This window comes from Kogia breviceps, chromosome 1 (assembly GCF_026419965.1).
Source record: "Kogia breviceps isolate mKogBre1 chromosome 1, mKogBre1 haplotype 1, whole genome shotgun sequence".
Taxonomy (NCBI): Eukaryota; Metazoa; Chordata; class Mammalia; order Artiodactyla; family Physeteridae; genus Kogia; species Kogia breviceps.
Window position 1 is genome coordinate 14,178,464 of NC_081310.1, and position 20,472 is coordinate 14,198,935.

The following is a 20,472-nucleotide window of genomic DNA, read 5'->3' on the forward strand; positions in this document are numbered from 1 at the left end:
TACAAATCGCTTATGTTATTTTGCACTTATGTGCAAATCACATGGTGCAGAAGCTCTTAAAGAAATTTTAAGACTCCTGAAACTCTATCTTCTTGACCTGCTTTTCAACATTGAAAACGAAAGTACCCAAATCAATATTTCCCTTTTCTTACGTAACTGGGGAACAGAGAACTTCTCTTCTGCTGGGATTATGTGCATAATATCTCATTTATCTGACATCATGGGAAAGGAGATATGTTATAGGAGTTAATTTCCGTTATAACTCAATCTCATCCCTGAAGCACAAACTTAAAAATCTTAACCAGTTTTGAAGGAAATCTTTCCAGCAAGCACTACACACTTACCTATAGTTTCACACAGACAATAATGAATATAACTGAATCATTCTGTGATGCTTCAAACTGTGCATTGCAGACATCAGAGACTGTATTCGCTAATTCAGTGATACCCGACAGGAGTGAGGAGGTAGAGGATATTACCCAGCTCTTCGCCTTAACATCACTCAGTGGCTACACTTCCTCAAGTCTTGTGTCTCCTTTTTGAGTTCTCCACTCTCCCTCAGTGACAGGCTCTCAAAAGTAACGTCTTTGTTTTGTCTACTTGACTCTAACAAGTCAGCCCCTAGCAAGCTCTGCTGAGAAACTATAACCATGACATTTAGAACTTTGGGTAAAGAAATAATAGATAGTTACTGAGAGAAGGTCTCAGAGTAAGATGAGCACATGGCAAGTGAGCTGAGAATGAAATTAAGTGACATTTGTGACAGTTAATTCAACTGCTCACTTTTTTACAATTCGGGATGCCTAAGGAGTGGATGAGACTGAAGTCCAGACTCAGGGCAGGTGAGATCTCACACTCATACACACACACACACACACACACACACACACACACACACTCACACACACAGAGTTACCCAGCTTTCCTAGGTGACCAATATTCAACAGTATTTGTAGGATGCTAAAAGATTTATAGGGCTAAAAGATCAATTGTAGAACCAGTGTGCACTGGATAAATACAGTTCGCCTTTTAAGTCATTTTGGACACTTTTCTCTACTTCATCCACCGCACCAACTCCATCCTCAGTCCTGTAGACCTTACATCCCAAGTTGATCTCTCCCCATCTCTATATCCACGGCCATTTAGTCCGTTCTGCCACCATTTCGTACCTAAGAATTATAGCCACCTAAGTGTTCTGATGCATTATTCATACTCCCACAAAATTCATTCTTGATAATACAGTCAGAGGGGCCGTTTTCAAAACACATAGCTGATCACGTCACATGCAATCAGTGAGCAATCTGGCCTTCGCCAGTACTAGCAAGATGAGTTTCCTGTTCCAGAGCCAGGAAGCCCGGGCCACCATAAGCATGTGGTAAGGATGAAACAGACTAGCGGTGCTGACCTCTCTGGGTTTTCTGCCTTTTGGTCCAGGCCTTACCAGCCAGTCACCAGCTCTAAGGTCAGACGAAAGTGGGATACTATTGTGGTTTAGAGCTGGAATCCACCTGTGCCCCCCTCCCCCAAAAGAGCCTAAGACAAGGCATTTCCTCTGATCTGATTTGGGCAAGGCCGTTAACTATAAAATCTTGAATTAAGGACACAAAGTCAAATTCCCTGGTAAATTTGTGGACAAGAAGAGACACCATTGGAAAAGAACCCTCCATTTCTTGTCAAGACAGGCGAGCAAATTTCATAGTTTGTTTTTATTAGCAAATGTTTTGATATAAATAATATTAGTATGATATGAAACATTGTATAATTCAGTTCTCAAAACATACATTAAGTAAATAAGTCTAAAATATCTCTTAACACAACAATTTTTACTGACCTCAGGTTCCCAAAGTGAGGTACAAAAACTAGTGAATGTAATCTAGTGGACATTTTACACATAGCCTAAGAAGACACTTTCTTTCTTTGACTAGAGCACAGGACATGTATGGATAGCTCTGGGAAAAGTAAAATGCTAAGTTCTTAAAATGCCATGTAAGTATTTTTGAAATTATAAAGCAATTAGTAAAAAATGTACTGAACACTTACTTTCAGTCGGACAATAGGCAGCATGCTTAATACGAATTATTTCTGTTAACTTTTGTTTGTTTGTTTGTTTGTTTTGCGGTATGTGGGCCGCTCGCTGTCGCGGCCTCTCCCGTTGCGGAGCACAGGCTCCGGACGCGCAGGCCCAGCGGCCATGGCTCACAGGCCCAGCCGCTCCGCGGCACGTGGGATCCTCCCGGACCGGGGCACGAACCCGTGTCCCCTGCATCGGCAGGCGGACTCTCAACCACTGCGCCGCCAGGGAAGCCCTATTTCTTCTGTTAACTTTGACAACACCAAGAAGTTAGAACTGTTATTTGCCCTGTTATGGAGATGAGGGAATGCAGTCTTAGAGAGGCTAGGCTACTTCCCGAAGTCATACAAGGATAAATTCAGCGGTGGGACCTGGCAATCTCATGCAACTGCTGCCACTGCTACTGTTATGCATTTCCAGCCTCATTTCCTCTTCTAAAATATGCAGGAATTCCACTCAAATTAAGAATTGATGAACATGCTCTAGCCCTAAAAGCAATGAGGATGAGCCTAATGAAAAAATTAACATGTATTTATTGAAAGTCAATTACCTGAAAGGTACTATGCTTGGTGCTTTGAGGCAGAGAAAGAATAAGAAATAGTATCTACCTTTATGGAAGTAAGAGAAGGGTTAAACACAGGTCTAACTAAATAACAATCCAAGAGTTAGTTGAGCGCTAAGCACCACGCAACCCTTCTGCGCAACAAATGGTATAGACAGTAAGTACAGAAGCTTCCAGCAGGGAACAATCACTCTGGCTAAAGCGAGCACTAAAAGCCTTTCAGAGCAGCCAAGACTTCCATGCAAGGAAGCTGCATCTTCCATAGGTTCTTCCATAAATGGTACAAGGAGAAAAGGCAATGACTCAGCGAGACGTCCCTGGTAGGGAAATGATATTTACCAATGTGTGGAAGGAAGCAAGTGCAAGGTATAGTAAAGATATCCTGAATAGACCAGTATTTTCCTGTTGTTGCTGTAATTGGTTGAATTCTAATAGAAAATAAGGATTCAAAGGGAGTTAGGGCCTGACTCCTGCTCCAAGAAGTTGGGATTTTATGATGCACGGGAGAATCATTGATGTTTTTATGTACTGACTAGGGGCATAATGAAAGTCTTATTTAGAAAAATTAACCTAGAATGACACATATAATACTGGTGTAGGGAAGACCATGGAGGTAGGGAAAAGTAGACCAGATGAAAATATCAAAGAGAAAAAATAATATTAATAATTTTTAAAGCCACATTTTCCTGAATGTATCGTAACTAGTTGTAACCCAGGCAGGGGTGTGGAAATGCCACATTTCAGCAGTGGTGCGTGGCATAGTCTAAGAGAAATATCTTTAACTCTTTTATATAGAGCTGGCCTTTGAACAACATGGGTTTGAACTGCGTGTGTCCACTTACATGTGGATTTTTTTCAATAAATACAAAACTACACATTCTGAGGCTGGTTGATTGCACAGATGCAGAACCGCAGGTAGGGAGGGCTGACTGTGGCTCTGAGCACCTGCGGACTTTAGTATCTGCACTTGGTCCTGCCGATCCCTCATGGATGCTGAGGGAGGATTGCATGTGGATTTTCTATCACGTCACCCTTATTGCTCAAGGCTCAACTGTACTTTCTCTTGCTTAATAAAACAAACATGAGCTTAGGACTGGGATGTGTTAGACTGCATATGGTATAACAATGTCACTCGTCGAAGAGAGAGGTATCTATCTTTATCAGAGATGGACTGTGAAATTCCCAATAAAAAAACCCATAAAAACCTGCTATCGAAGAACTAGCTTGCCTCTATACTAATGGTTTAAAAGGGATTGATTTTCATTTGAGGATTAAAAAAGAAAGGTACAGGGCTTCCCTGGTGGCGCAGTGGTTGAGAGTCCGCCTGCTGATGCAGGGGACGCGGGTTCGTGCCCCGGTCCGGGAAGATCCCACGTGCTGCGGAGCGGCTGGGCCCGTGAGCCATGGCCGCTGAGCCTGCGCGTCCGGAGCCTGTGCTCCGCAACGGGAGGGGCCACAACAGTGAGAGGCCCGCGTACCGCAAAAAAAAAAAAAAAAAAAGTTATGGGTCTGTTTTGTATCTTGACTGTATCAGTGTCAAAATTTTCGTTGCAATAGTGTACCAGAGCTTTGGAAGATGTTGGCCATTAGGGGAAACTGGACAAAGCACACATGGGCTCTCTTTGCATTATTTCTTACAACTGCATGTAAATCTAGAATTATCTCAAGAAACAACATTTAACTAAAATACAAAACAAAAACTGTTGTGTAGGGAAGCATGACAGAAGAGGCAAACACTTGAAAGGCAGGGGAAGTTGATGCTGAAAAAAATAACAACTCTATTTATGTTTTAATCAGATACCTTAGTCCTCAGGAAATGCCCGTGAAAGCAGAAAGAGTTTCACTTTTCCTTTACGGATGAGAAAAACAGGTTTGAGAGAGGTTTGCTAACTTGGCCGTGATGGTTGGTTGGCATTGAAGCATTCAGACTCTGCAGGGCACCAAACAGGATACTCGCCAGCTTCTGTGGATCTGTTTTATTCCTATCTTTTAAAAATTATGTAATAAAACATAATATAGAAAAGTGTGTAGAATATGTTATATTTTTAAAACAAGTTAAAAAGCAAAACTCCTATAACCATTGCCGAGATTAAAAAATAGAATATTGCCAGCACCCTGCAAATGTCTTATGAGTCCTTCGTGATTCCAGCCCTTCCCCCCACCACAGACAACTAGATTGACTTTAAGGACCAGTTTCTTGCTTTTCTACCTAAGAATGCATCCCTAAACAATGCAATTAAGTTTTGTGTGTTTTCTACTTTGAATTAATAAAATCATATTTATGCATTTTTGCATCATTTTTTGTTCAACATAATATGCACCAGTTCTATCCATGTTGTAGAGGGTAGCCATACTTTGCTCATTTCCACGGCTGTATAGTATTTTCGTATGGCACAATTTATATATTTATTCTATTGTTGATATTTAGATGGTTTCCACATTTTGGCTGATATATCAATGTAGCTATAATCATTTTTGCACATGTGTCCTGAGTCTCATGTGTCCAAGTTTCCTAGGGTATAGATACTGGAGTGGAGTTGTTGGGATATATTCAATTGTCTAGTGAGACAATGCTCAACTCTTTTTCAAAGTACATCACTTCCCATTACCACCAATAGTGCCTGTGAGTCCTCACTGTTCCATATCCTCAAAAAGACCTTGTATAGTCACGCTGTTCAATTTTTGCCAGTATTTCTTTGCATAAAATGGTGCCTTGTTTTGGTATGATTTTACTTCCCAGCTTATTAAAGAGTCTGAGTACGTTTCCTTATGTCTATCAGCCATTTAACTTTTTTTTTCTTTTGTGAAAAGAAAAAGAAAAAAGAAAAAGTTTGAGCACAGCTCTCTCTCTTTATTCTCTTTAAAAACGTCTAATGTGCCAAAACGAAGTGCAACAAAATAGAATTTTTGTTTGTTTACTTATTTCCTTTTTCCAGTCCCAGAATGAAAGGAAGTATTTTACCTTTACTCTACATCCAGCCCCCCAAATTGTGTGTGTTAATTGTGGATTAAATGAGATTTAGACATGAGTCAGGGTCTCAGTAGGAACCTGATGGAAACTCAAATGAACCAATGAGGATGGTTTAGTGAAGGATCTATGTACAAGGATATGGGTGGAGTTAATGGAAAGCACCAAGTGACAATAACGCATCCCCGGTTAGTAATCGTCAGGACTCCTAGGAGGCGGTAAGTATCCTTAAATTTGCAGGAGAAAGGATGAAAACTGATTCAGAAAGCTGGAGAAAGAGCTGGAGTGACAGGGAAGGACCACTGGATAGGAGCTGTAGCCTTTGGTGGAGGAAGGCAGCCCTGGAGTCCAGAGCCTGGCAGAAAGTTCTGAGCCTCCCTTCTCCTCTGACTCTTTCAACTCTTGCTGCTGCTGCCCAGGGACAAACCCAAAGGAAGCCAGACAGAGAGGAAGCCCATTGATGCTGTGAGTAAAGGTCAGCCTTGTAGGATGCAGGGCTGAATGGAGGAGAGTAGAGAGAGGATCTAAAGAGGCAAAAGAAAAATATACAACATAAAAAATAACAGGGAATTATTATATTATACCGTATTGTATTTTTTGTGCTTTTCTCTTGCTTATGCTCTTGTGCTAATAATCAGTAAGATAGCTGTAAGAAAATAAAACAATATTATGCTATGTGGTATGGGGGATCGGGTTATTTAATCCAGTTCTACAAATTCAGTTCTTCAGTGGATAACCCACAAAATGGATACTTAATTCCCACTGGCTCTCTATCATAAGCAGTTTGAAGTTTATCACCTTTCTCTTTCCATAATGGTAGAATTTTTAAGGTGTTTAATTTTCACGGGGAAGCTGAATCGTAATTGTCCATAAAGCACATCCACTGGGACACATATCTTTGTGCCTCTTCATCAGGTTATGTCAAATTGTATTTCCTAAGGTGCCCAATAGATTGTCCTATATAACCAAGGAAATTCAATACAAGTACAATACAATGTAGATTTAATACAAGGTACCTCCATGTACATTGAAGCATTCTGTTTACTGTAAGAATTAAACAACAATGCTTTAGTGTGTCATAAAATTAACACGCATAGTGAATATAGATGCTCCAAACATATTTGTTTGTTTTTTCCAGTCCAGTGTGGCAATGTGAATATCAACTGAGGTTTCCCCCCAAGGTCTGGATGATGATTGAATGTGGCAGATATCTCCCTGTGTGAATACTTGATCCTTCAATTAAAAAGGAAAAGAGAGAACAGCTTTCACAACGTGGAAGAATGCTTTATTACGGTTACGCTCGCCTAAAAATGGACTCAACGGAATCAAACAAAGAACGTGCTTGGGAAATTCTACCTGACAAACGGATGGGAGGTGTTTCATAAAAGTTACACAAGGTTTGCTTCAAACTGTCAAGCCGTTTTCCTAAGTGATTCACCAAATTCTAGAATCTGTTTCTTCTAGGAAATCCGAGTATTTCCAGGAAAGAAAATAGATTCACATTTTGACTGTTTAAAAAGAAAGTTAGTTCAAAATAAGAAGTTTTAAAAAATAGTTACTCCTTTAAAACCAGAGAAAAATCAGGATAGAGATCTTAGAAGTGTTGAATCTTGGCACTGAGAATAAGACACTGAACCCATAGAAGTATCTGAAAAAAAATATTTTTTTCACATGGCTGCATGGAATCCTACATGATGAGCATTTCTGAACAAAGTAGAGGTGAGGAGTAGAGTCAATAAAATCATGCATTTTGAGTCATTCACACTTTGTTTTGTATTACATTCCTACTTAACTAGCTGTCTTGCCTAGAGTAATTAAGTTGCTTAATAATTATAAATTTGAGTTTCCACAACTGAATGCTGGAATAACAGTACCTATTTCCTGGGCTAGTTACGAGATTGAAAGTACCTGGCACATGGTTATAAATTGTAGCTATTACTATTACTACTATTATTAGTATTAGCAGAAAATCAAATCGTTCTTTCTCTGCATGGGTAGAGAACTTAATTAGTATTTACACATACACCTTCATGTACATACATTCTAAAAATTTCTCTATATCCTTAATGTGAAGGACAGCATATACAGAGTGTGTGTAAATGTCTACAGTTAATTAGTGTGCTTACAACCCATTCCTGAAATAATATATATGCTCAAAAAGTTGGACTAAACTTTCTTTCAGTAATGTTCTGTTGTCTTCATGGTACTATGTATAAGCCTGCAAAAATAATCAACTTCCTAAAATTGTCCTATTCTTACTGAAATTATGGTCACTTCCTTGGTACATATCCGTGTTTGAATTCTCACAACGCTGGGTCAATACAAAAGGCTAAATGAGGAAAATGTTTCCATAGGCTCCTCAAGTATTCTCTCCTTTCTCAAGGAGACCCTGGGACCCTTGTCTAACGGGTGCCCAGCTCTCATGCCCATCTTGACATTAGCAAATCCTGACGGCTATAACAAGATAGCTTTCACACTGAGGCATGCAAAGCAGATCAGCTTGGCATGCTGTCTCTCTTTAGAACATCTACGAATTACCAGGCTGTGGGAATTGTATGCCAAATGACTGAGTCTCTAAGTATGTACTTTGAGCCTTCAGCAGGCCAAGACGGAGATGCCTTTCCACTGCCTTTGAAGTCATCCCACCTGTATTACATAATTATGACACGCTCTAAATGCGCATTTATGTGTACTGTAGGATTGCATATGCTTAGGCTTCTCACATCAACACAATTACCATTTTATTATTGTCCCTGGCATCAGTAAACACGAATCCATCCAACAGCTGTTTAATACTCATCTCCTCCATGACTGGCACCCTGACAAATGCTGGGACTAGAACAGCAGACAATGCATAATCGAATCCCTGCCCCCATGTGGGTCACAGTCTAACAGGGAAACCACTTTAGGTGAATTTACTTAGGTAAGGATAGTGGAGAGTTACAAGAAATTCTAAGTATTAACAAAGGATAAGAATTTCATATTTTATAGTTTTAGTTAGTATTTTAAATACATATATATTCTAATTAGTTTAAAACGGTACTAAATATTATGCTAGACAAGGAGGAATAAGTTTGGTGGAGTCGGATATCTATGCTGATTTTAGCAAAGTAGACCTCATGTGGGAGGAATAATCATATTTCCAGCTTCTAAGGCCAAAGCTTCTGAAAGGAGATAAAGCTCGTGAGAATTTGGAAGCTCTCAAAAGCGTAATTCTAATTATGCAATTGTAATCTACACAATACAGGTCACACATTTCTTAGACAGTAATCCTTTGTGCTGCTTCTCATTGCTGGCTAATGGTATGACAAAGGAAGAGCCCAGGTCCTACAGAATAAAGGGTTCTTATCCACCTTGGACCTAAAAAGTAGCTCTTTTCAGAGGTTTTAAAATCCTGCCTGAAATTGCAGCCTGCAAAGAACACCTTTGCCAGAGAGAATGTGGATGCGAAGGACTCCAAGTAGAGAAACAGAGGTGGAGTGTCACATCACCATTTTTGCAGGTGTGTGAAGCAAGTCACCAGGATTAAGCAGGGCATATTTGAAGGAAGCAAAGCCTTAGGTGTTAATCAAGTGATAATGACCCAGTACTTGGCAATGCCTAGCAAGCAGCATTCTTTATAATAGCAAAATCATGGAAACTTAAGTGTCCATCAATAAAAGATGGGTCCCATAAGCTGTGGTTTCACTCAGTGGGAGTTTACACTGCCTTTCCAAAGAATGAAGTTAAGCTACACTTAACTGCCATGGAAAGATGTTACCACCATATTGTTAAGTGAGCAAAGGAAGTTGCACAAAAAGAGATGAACTCACTCTTTTTTAACAGATGTATATTTTGTGCATATATCTTTTTGTGGTTACAAATTTAAATTTTTATTTGTTTGTTTTAAACTAACACAGTCCTTCATCTTGATTCTTTCCTGGTTTTAAACTTTATTGCATTCTATTACATCCTCCCTACATCTCTTTTTTTTTCATTGTGGCAAAAAACATATAACATGAAACTTACCATCTTAACCATTTAAAAAATACAGTAGAGCAGTGTTAACTATAGGCACATTGTTGGGTAAGATCTCTCGAACTTTCTCACCTTGCAAAACTGAAACTTTATATCCACTGAACAGAAACTCTCCACTCCCTTTACCCCCAACCCCTAGCCCCTGGTAACCACATTCTGTCTTCCTGTGTTTGACTACTTTAGATACCGCATGTACATGGAATTATGCCATATCTGTCTTTTTGTGACTGGTTTATTTTACTCATATAATGTTCTCAAGGTTCATCCATCCTGTAACATGTGACAATTTCCTTCTTTTTTTTAAGGTGGAATAATATTCCATTGTATACATATACAACATTTTGTTTATCTATTCATTTAGCCATGGACATTTGGGCTGCTTCCATCTCTTGATTATTGTGAATAACTCTGCAATGAACATGGGTGCACAAATATCTCTTCAAGATCCTGTTTTCAGTTCTTCTGCATAAATACTCAGAAGTGGGATTGCTGGATCATATAGTAATTCTATTTTTAATGTTTTGAAGATTTTTCCATACTGTTTCCCATAACAGCTGCACCATTTTGCATTCCCACCAACGACACATGGGGATTCTGGTTTCTCTACATCCTCTCCAGCACTTGTTATTTTCTCTGTTTGTGTGTGTGTGTGTGTGTGTGTGTGTGTGTGTGTGTGTGTGTGTGTGTGTGTGTTTTGACAGTGATAATCAACATTTTTTAAATTGAGCACCAATTATATGTTAGGCGCTAGAGCTGCTGGTACAGCACTGAACAAAAGATGCTAGAACAGGAACAATTCTCTGAGCATGTGAAGCATGTCCTGAAGCAAAGAGCAAGCTACCCAACACAAGCTGTGGAGTAGGAGCAGGTTGAGGAACAAAGGAAAGAGAGGAATCGGAAAGCAAGAGGCCACTCTCCTAGCCCCTGGGTAAAGATTATCTCCAGACTCTCTGCAATAAGAGAAGCCACCGCAATGAGAAGCTCGTGCATCGCAACAAAGAGTAGCCCCCACTCGCCGCAACTAGAGAAAGCCCACACGCAGCAACGAAGACCCAATGCAGCAAAAAATAGATTTTTTTAAAAATTAAAAGAAAAAGATTATCCCAACTTTAATGAGTGGAGCTGATAGCTTAAATCCAAATCAGTTATAAAGCAGAGAGCCTGTTTCCTATGCCATGCTGGCTAAAGGTTACCAATTGCTTGATAAACAACAAGTGGATATTTATATATGAACCTTTTATACCTTTCATATTTTGTCACATATAGGTATGCATTTGGAAATACTTCTTATAGAAAGTCGGTTTACTGTTTCTCAACATTTTTTTTCATGTTTATAAAGTCCTAATGGAATAATCCTTTATGTATATAGCTGACTAACAGAGTCAAGATTTTGGAGCCTAGAGTGTACAAAACCAGACAATCAGTACCCCTTACAGAATACCACAGTCTAAATGTGTAAATACCTCTGGACCTGCTACATCTTAATAAAGACCCAGAGGGAAGACATTCCCACATCCTCAGGTTGCTTCTTCTCCATACACTTGGCACCTTGTACACATCCCTACCTCGTTACTATTTGTTTACATGGATGTTTCTCCTAAGGAACTCTCTGGTCCTCTTAAGATCAAGGATTGGGCAAATTCATCTTGGTATTATCAGAATGATGGCACCTGGTGGGTCATCAAAAGTATATTTTGAATGAACACATTCAATTTTTGTAGGATATGAGGAGGCTCTTGAAGTTATCTGGGTGAGAAATACTACGGGCCTTCATTAGAGGAGTACAGTTAACAAAGAATCAGGGGTGAACAAGAACTGAACTCAAGAGTGCCTCTCAGGTTTCTGGTGGTACTACTGGGTGGTGCTAATCAGGGAGAGGGCAAACACAGGAGAAAGGGCCAGTAGAGGGGAAGAGAGCATCAGGAGAAACAACTTGGATATGTTGAGTTTAAAATATAATAGACATCCATGTGGGGATCTCCTGAAGGGATGCTAAGGAGGGAGGACTCACCCGGAAGGTGTATTTAATACTCTTTCAGCATTTTAAAAATTTATTTATTTTTTTACCTCACCACCCAGCATGCAGGATCTTAGTTCCCTGACCAGGGATCGAACCCGCGCCCCCTGTAGTGGAAGCGTGGATTCTTAACCACTGGATCACCAAGGAAATCCCCCAATACTCATCAGCATTTTGATGGAAACCAAGTCAACGGGATATTATGATTATTCAGGTCTTTTGTTGGAGCACTAGAATCATCTACTCCTTTAATCAGTGTCCCCAAGATGGTTCTAATAATCAGATATGTTTGAGAAACACAATTTAAAATCATTTGAAAGGGTATCTGTAGTAACATAAGGCTGAAACCTATCTTATTTTCCAATTGTATTACTCTTCCGCAGCATATTCAGAAATTAGAAAGCAACCACAATGCAGCTGTATTGTAATATGGGCCTAGTTCCATTAAATTCAAACTAGGCATACTCAAGAAGCGAAAATTAAAAATTCTTAAGTCAAATGCAAAATCCAAACTCCAAAAAAAAAAAAACACCTGGTCTCAGACCCCACAGAGCTGAACAAATTTATTTCAGAAACAAATACATGTCAAACTAACATATCCCAGGATCTGGCCTGTAACTACTTCTATCCTCTCTGTTGGTATCATTAAAGAGTCAGGACTCTACAATATATACGCTACTGATTGAATGAAATTTTCACAAGACACAACTAAATAAATTAAGTATTATTAGGTATCAGCAGAAACTACTCCACTGTGTTAGGCTACATGAAGGAAAAGAGAAATAAATGATTTGTGGTCCTTATCATCTGGTGGGCATGTTGGACATGTACCCACATAAATTTGGGCCAAGGATGAATGAAGTATGTGTCATGATGAAGGCACAGGAAGAGGATATATGGTCAAGAGAAGAGAGGAAGCTTGACTTACACTCAAGAAAGAGTGAAATGATTTCATAAAATAAGAGGCTTAACATTTAGTCCTGAGGAATGAGTTAGATTTGGAGAGATGGTAGGGATTGTTAACTCCAATTTTATAATCCAAGGAAACTGGGGTTCATGGCATTTAGTAAATTTTCCAGAGTAACACAGTTACTGCTCATCAGAGATAAGATTTGATTCTAGGCCTATTTGACTCCATATCCATGTTTTTCAGCCCTGCACCAAGCCATAAGTATTTCAGAAGGCTAAAAAGGAACGTGTGTTATAAGGCTATGTCAACGCAGATCGAGTCACAAGTTGGGGCTGATGTGAATGCCTGACTAAAGAATCTGGACTTTATTCTTTGGGTTTTTAGAGGGAAGTGTGGGAGCTTTGAAAACAGATGAAGTGACGAGATAAACATCCAACGATCAGATCCTCCTCTAGACAATGGGGGATAGAAAATGGAGGAGAGAAACTAAACACTGGAAAATCTGAGGAAACTGGAGAGAGAAGTAATGAAGAGAAGAAATTTTATTTTTTTAATGAAACTATTACTTAAAAAATGTCTAACCATTGCCTCACAGTAAAAATTCTGAAAACTCTCATGTGATTAAACACAAGACTTTAGAATAAATGAATGTGTTAACACCAGTCTTCTAAATCTCCCAAATTCTTATGGTTCAATGAATATATTTTAAAGCTGCTTGTAAATATATAACACATAATGCACAAAGATTGTTTGAAATGTCGAAAGTATTTCTTTAGTCAACCTAGGATTCTGGGGGCAGTTATAGTTACAACTACTGATTAGCATGAAGGGAAATGTCTACTAAACAAATCATGTAACAGCAGTTAAGAGCAATCCAAATGGAATAATCACATTTTCACTGCCACCTACAGACTAAGTTTCTTTGTGGAGCACAAAGTATGACAAGATTGTTGACTGTTTAAGTATCAAATAGCTATCCATTTATTTTTTACTAGGAAACTTGTAATAGTTCAGGGATAACTTCAATAGCAGAGATAATCACTCACTGTAATTATGAGATCTCTCTCCCTTACCTCAAATATATCTCATGCATTTGCCAAAAGTTTAATTAAAATGAGATGACTGGTGTAATTAATATCATAGTAAACATAAGACAAACTAATAAAATTGTAATTCTTCTTCTTTCATTCTTTCTGGCTATGCTAAAAGAGGCCATTTCAATTTTCAGTCATGAGTGACCTAAAACAGTTTCTATGATATTAAAAGTCTTCTTGACATTTGTCTTAAACAGGAACAAAATTTGATGTTATGTAGTAAGCTTGACCAGTGTGGAAAAATGACACTATGTTATATGGAACTTAAAGATACTTCCAGTAAGTGAATAAAGCAATTTCTATCCCAAGTTACTACAAATTCTTTATAAGATTTTATTTTAGCAAACTTTAACTGGCTAACCTAACTCTCTAAACTATTCAAAGACATATATATATATGTGTATATATACACATATATATGTGATATATACACATATCACTTAGAAATATATACAATCCATTTCAAGTTAAACAAGAATAAATGTATATATATTTAATGTATGCATGCTGGAATATTTATAAATAACATATTAAAAATACAGAGTTCCAAATGGCCCCTTTTAAGATAAACTTATTAAAGCAAAAGCAGTTTGAAATACAGTATGTGCACAAACTTTCTATCTCCCTACTTCTCTAAGAATGAATGAATAACAGTCAAAAACAAAAAGTCATTGAAAATATAACGTCACTCTCACAAGGCCATTCTTTGGGAATCCTGGTTTGTTCTCTTCACCTCTCCCAGAACATATTCGACCATAAGATGCAGTACATAAGAACTATCAAAAGGGAGCACTTTTGAGCCACCAAAATTGTATGTTAACCTAAAAACCACAATCTCCTCAACTACAGACAATGATACTATCTCAGGTATTTTATGTGCTAAAACGATCATTAAAAATTAAGCACCACATATAAGCTGCCATTTAGAATATTAATTTACCTTTGCTAATCATCTTTTTAACTTGAGGCTAAAAGAGTTCACTTACCATTTGGATATTCAGGCTCAGTCCAGGAGATGTTAAAGGAGTGAGGTGAATCCGGGTGCACTTTGGGGGCTGGCACGCCTTCCGGGGCCCTCTCCTCAGTCAGGGCCTGGCTGGCCTCACTCACTGTGCATCCACCCCCGGTGCAAGCCTGGACAGAGACAAAAAGAGCACATTTCACCTTGGGGCCCCAAAGTTTCGATGAGCATTGAAGAAAGAGAGTTCACCCTAAAGAGTTCCAGATCCTTTAAAATAATGCTCTCTTTAATCTCCCACCCCCCAGAGAAATTTGTTTCGTTGCTGAGGTTTGACATTGAATTTGTTTGCTTTTTAGGACACGAGACATCCATCTCCAACAATCAAGCAATAACCCAGAAGGAAAGAATGTATGGATTATGAATATATCCTAAGTTAGAGCCTAGAGATGGGGCATATATTGACTGTGTGAATAGCCACGATGAAATTATCCTCACACAAATGTTCTTAGAATGAATTAAACACACACACACATACACACACACACAACTGTGTACACCATATGAGAAAAGTACTAGAGATTGAAGACTAATTCAGGACGAAACAAGTGAATTCTAGAAAAAAAAAAGCACAGAAAATATAATTGCTTTCTACTTAACGGTAGCGTGAACAATACGTTTAAAGTAGAACACAATGTGAAATGGAATAAAACAATATTTCTCATAAACTGACAACAAAGCAGTAGTTGAGTGAATGTTTATTGGTTTTAAGGGTCAAGTCATTTACTTACGTGCTCGAGGAACTGAGCTTCAATACATGTGGCCAACAAACTTAAAATACTCACGGAACCCCCAAATTCCCAAAGGAGGGAGGTACTAATTCCAGAAATGGATTCATGGATATTAAGGATATTCAGAAACTTCTGTGTACATTTTCATCATAAACTGCCAACAATTCCAAATAAATGTTTCAGTATATGAGGAAAATATCATCCCTACCTAACATATGAGATAAGCATTTCTCCAGGAAATTGAGACATACACACAGTTTTTCCAGCCTATGTCTGCTAGTAAATATTAGCAATTATGTCTCTATATAACGCAGCTATTTGAAAACTACGCTAAAGCTTTGTTCAGTAGCTCTTTCAGTTACACCTGTAATTTACACAATAACATGTAAAAATCTTTCAAAAAGCACTAAATTTTACCACGAGCATTAAGAAAATGAAGCGCGATCATAGGACAATGTAAAAAGCAGGAAGTTATTCAGTTCATTTTCATGGAAGATAGATATGACTAATAGTAAAAAACCAAAAGACCTCTCTATTTTTTCAGGCCTGTACCAAGCTTTCCAGTTTGATGCTGAAGGAATGACCTTCTGATACTTAAAGCAGTTAGTATTCTTTTCCCTAAAGATAGAAGAAAGCTGACTGATTTTAAAGGTATTTTCTTATACTGAAGTGTACTACTTGTGAAGTTGCTGCAAAATAGCTGCAAATTCTTCGCTCTAAGTTAACAATAAATGGTCCGTGGACTCGGAGATCAATTTTACCTCTTATTGTAAGAAGACAACAGTCTTCAGGATAATTTCTTAGTGTAAGCAAGTTTCAGATGTGCTAAACTGTGGCCTGCGCATGAAACTGCATTAAGATTGGCGACCTAATTAACCTCTGCGAGTTTCCTCTAATGCTCCGCTGTGGCATGTGCATATCTCTGTAAGAGATAAACCATACTCCTCCTGAGAACAGAAGCTTGGCAAATAAGGAGAAATCAATTGAGCTCCTGATTCGAAGCCCTAGGACATGTCGCTATTAGCCCAAGAAATAACTACCTGAACGTTAAAACAGAAGAATTAAAAAAAAAAAAAAAATTTCCAACGTGCTAAAAGTCCACCAGAAAACGTGGCAGAAAAAGAGGCTGTATGAGACAGCTGAATTATCGAAGGAAAAATGCTCAAAGGAGCATACTTTCCGGTCCTTAGAGAGAGATAAATCCATCCACTGGCATTTCCTAGACTTTTTTTTCCTTAGGAGGGGGAAAATGTTGCAGCATGTTATGCTGAAACTCAAATCACACTGGGATGTAATTCTGATAGTCTCTTTATCACTATTGTTTTTCTTATTTGTGGCCTAAGAATTCCCTCCACCATCTCTCCTAGAGAAATACTGTGTGTACTATGTGACATTTCACTGTGCATTTTTTAAAACAGAGTGTGAATGAAAATTTACTTCGTTTTGAGAATTTTATGGGATGGGGAATTCTGGAATAAATGAAACCATCCTCTGGTTTGGAAGGACTGTTCGTTGCGCTGTGTCATGGAAGACCCATAAACTAGCAAATTGATAAAACGCCTCTTAAGGATCCAAGGAGTTTATGAGAGAATTTTTCTTGTAAATGAACCCGAATTTACAAAGGGGTTGCTGAAACAACAGAATTACCTGCAAGGTATTTTATTTTGTTCTTTTTTCCCACGTTCTTTTTGTATGCATTTAGAGGTGCTAGGTGAGTGGGGTATCTTAGTTCCTTCAATAAGGAAATAAGGGCTTCCCTGGTGGCGCAGTGGTTGAGGATCCGCCTGCCGATGCACGGGACGCGGGTTCGTGCCCCGGTCCGGGAAGATCCCACGTGCCGCGGAGCGTCTAGGCCCGTGAGCCATGGCCTCTGAGCCTGCACGTCTGGAGCCTGTGCTCCGCAACGGGAGAGGCCACAATAGTGAGAGGCCCGTGCCTGCTTCCGGTTATAGCTTTTTTCAATTACAAATATATCGTTTTAAACTGAGAAGTCATACTACCACCCTGAATTGATGAGTAACCAGTCCAAATAGGAGATTTAATTTTGGTACAGGAAAATGCATAACTAATAAAAGCGTATCGATTATTTTTGAAATCCTGACTATTAAGAACATGTAAAACTAGCATTCTCTTTTCTAACAGGCAAGTAGCATCTGATGATGTTAAGAACGCAGTATATTTTTAAAGTATGATGAAAAAGAACAAGGTCATGTTATCTAGAAATGATCTTTAGAAAATTTAAAGCTCATCATTTCCAAGAATCTTTCCAGGAAATATACTTAACATTCATCAAGAGGCAAATGTCTAGCAGTAATATGTATATTATCAAACGATACATATCTCGATACCTGTCTTACAAGCTTCCTTATTTAATTGCTGGCTTATTCTCTTTACCAGGAGCTACCACACCTTGCAATACCATTTGTTGAGTGGAACAAAATATTATAGTGTTCCTTCTAGGAGAAAGAGCTTGTATTTTGAATCACACAGTCCCTAACTCTGACATTTTACAGCAAGTTATTTGATTCACATCAGAAGTCTCAGATTCTTTATGAAATAAATGCACTCAGTGTTCACTCATTCATTCATTCTTTCAAGAACTGTTGGCGAGCTTCCAGTTTCCAGACACCTTGTTTAACTCTGCCAATATATGCAGTCTCCGCCCTCTAGGAGTTTCTAATCCAGTCAACACAGGAAATTACATGAAACCGCATGAAGTAACATAGCTGCTCCAGTCTGGATTAAATCATAGTAAATCATATGGAATCCCCATGTATTTTTCTCTAATGCCTGCCTAAATGCTTTGTTACCTGTATGTTTTGTTTCTTAGCACTTAGTCAGCATGCTAAGAGGCAAATCCACTTGGCTGAGAACCTGATCTCCACCTATTAATCTCATGACCTTGAAAGCCAGTTATTATGTTGAAACTGTAAATATACACGAGTTCCTCAATTAACCAAGATGAACCTAAAATGTTCTGGTTCATTAAATTTATGGGTTAGCAGAGTTAAAGTAAAAAACCTTTCAGTTGAATACTTCCTGAAGATGTATCAGTGTATTTTCTGCCCTAACAAAGACAGTGAAATCAAAAATAATATCAGCAAATTTACTTCCCTAACAAGAATTAGGGCAAAGACTTCCATGTCTTTATGACATCTTGCACCAACATCATCCAGTGGCTGACGGGTCTCATTTGACTTCACAAAATATTATTTGGGGGTCACCTTTTTAGCATCATAGAATTTTAGGGCTCAAAGAGACATTAAAAATTTAATTCAAAGTCTTACTTTTAGGCTTGAAGAACCTAAGACTCAGTGCAATTAAGTGAATTTGTCTTAGGTCATTCAGTTAGTGGCAAAATCTGAATTAAAACTCGAGAGAGCAGACTCCCAATCTAGTGGTATTTATTTTTCAAGGTATTACAGATTTACAAAACATAGGCGATTCAGGTGGATTTTCATTGACTGCGCAGAATATCCTAAAAATTGGCTTGGAAGTAGAAATTTGTTTCCTATGCTTTGCTTCCTTCTAATCAAAACCAAGAGCAACACAATTTCTGTTTAATTTTAGTTGCTTCTAAACCATAGGGACTTTTCTTATTTTGATATCACCACTGTTTTGAAAATAGTGTGGATTTCCGTATTAGCTTTTGAAAATCAAGTTAATACACTTCTTATATCTTGGTAATAAAGCTAAGTAATCCAATCACTGATTCAGAAACCCATCTGCGTGCTGAATACCTAGGCACATGAAGCCAGTTCTGAACAGGATTTTTAACATTGTCTGATTGCCCTTGTTTTATGGTGTCAGGTCAGACAGCAACAGTTGAATGTAGTTTATTTTCTTGTGGTATAATATTTAGAGCATTCAAGAGCATGTTAAGTGAAATGAATGCATACACAGTGTCTACATAAATGTAAATTTATTCATAATCAAGAGCAGAATATTTTCTATGGCATTTATCAAAGCAAATATCCTTATCTAGGTATTGCTATAAAATGAAGAGTGTTTAAAACAAATAGGGACAATCTCATGTTTATATTCAGTTATTTTCAGATGTGCTATTAAACTTAAAAAAGATTATATTTCATCAAAAAACAAAAGGAACTATTGAGTATAAATTCCACAGTAATATCAAGGTCTTTTAAAAGACCTTTGTGTAAAAGTGCTATTTTGCATTAAAAAATGCTATCGCCCGTCTAAACGGTGTTGATTCTAGGGTTTTATTAAGTGACTGTTCTTTTGAGACAGAAGTGTAATGTAAACCAGAATATAATAATAATCAAGAATATCTGGGGGTCATTTTAAACCTTCATTTAAAAATATAAGACCTACATTTTCACACTGCACATTGCTTTTCAAATGAATACAAGCCCCACGGGGAAATAACCTTATTAATCCAAGCATTTTCTAAAAACCCCTCAACAATTATGACATTCTACAAATAATAAAAAAGAAATAATTTCTGATAATTCCAAATTAGATTTGGAAAAATCTACTAATTCAGATGGTTATTCTATTGTTTTGCATAATATAAAATAAATATGTAGGTATTAGATCAGCAGAATTTTCACTTTGTATTTGAAGTGAGTTTTCAGTGTAAATAGCAATACAATAGAATTTTGTATTTTTTTTTTTTAAGTGAGGCGTAGAGAGAAGATGAGACAAAAGAAAGGGAAGCAGCAAGGGGAATGATGGGGACAGAGAAACTGATAAAAGTAAAGCGAACTTACTCCCAGCTTGATGAAGTATTTATTACCAGGGAAAAGATACTGTAGCACATGATCCTGAAAAAGTTCTGTACTGTTATAGATGACATCCCAAATTGTAAAATCATGCGTGTGATTTGAAATATATAGTATATAGCGCTCCAGAATTCCGTTTACTTTTCTTGGTTGTTTCCACCTGGGAATGAAAAAAATACAGCATTATTATTATTTTTTTTTTTTGGTGATACGCGGGCCTCTCACTGCTGTGGCCTCTCCCGTTGCGAAGCACAGGCTCCGGACGCGCAGGCTCAGTGGCCACGTCTCACGGGCCCAGCCGCTCCGAGGCACGTGGGATCTTCCCGGACCAGGACACGA

The 20,472-nt window shown here is 38.1% G+C and overlaps 1 protein-coding gene across 1 annotated transcript in view; it reads right to left on the reverse strand.

Moving 5' to 3' along the window:
• Positions 1-20,472, reverse strand: part of USH2A (usherin) — an 833,496-nt gene that overhangs the window by 362,948 nt on the left and 450,076 nt on the right. Inside the window, exons 34-35 of the mRNA XM_059039022.2 lie at positions 20,122-20,293; positions 14,626-14,773 (exon numbers count right to left, since the gene is read on the reverse strand). Coding sequence (XP_058895005.1) covers positions 14,626-14,773; positions 20,122-20,293 — 320 coding nt within the window. The remainder of the gene's footprint in view (positions 1-14,625; positions 14,774-20,121; positions 20,294-20,472) is intronic.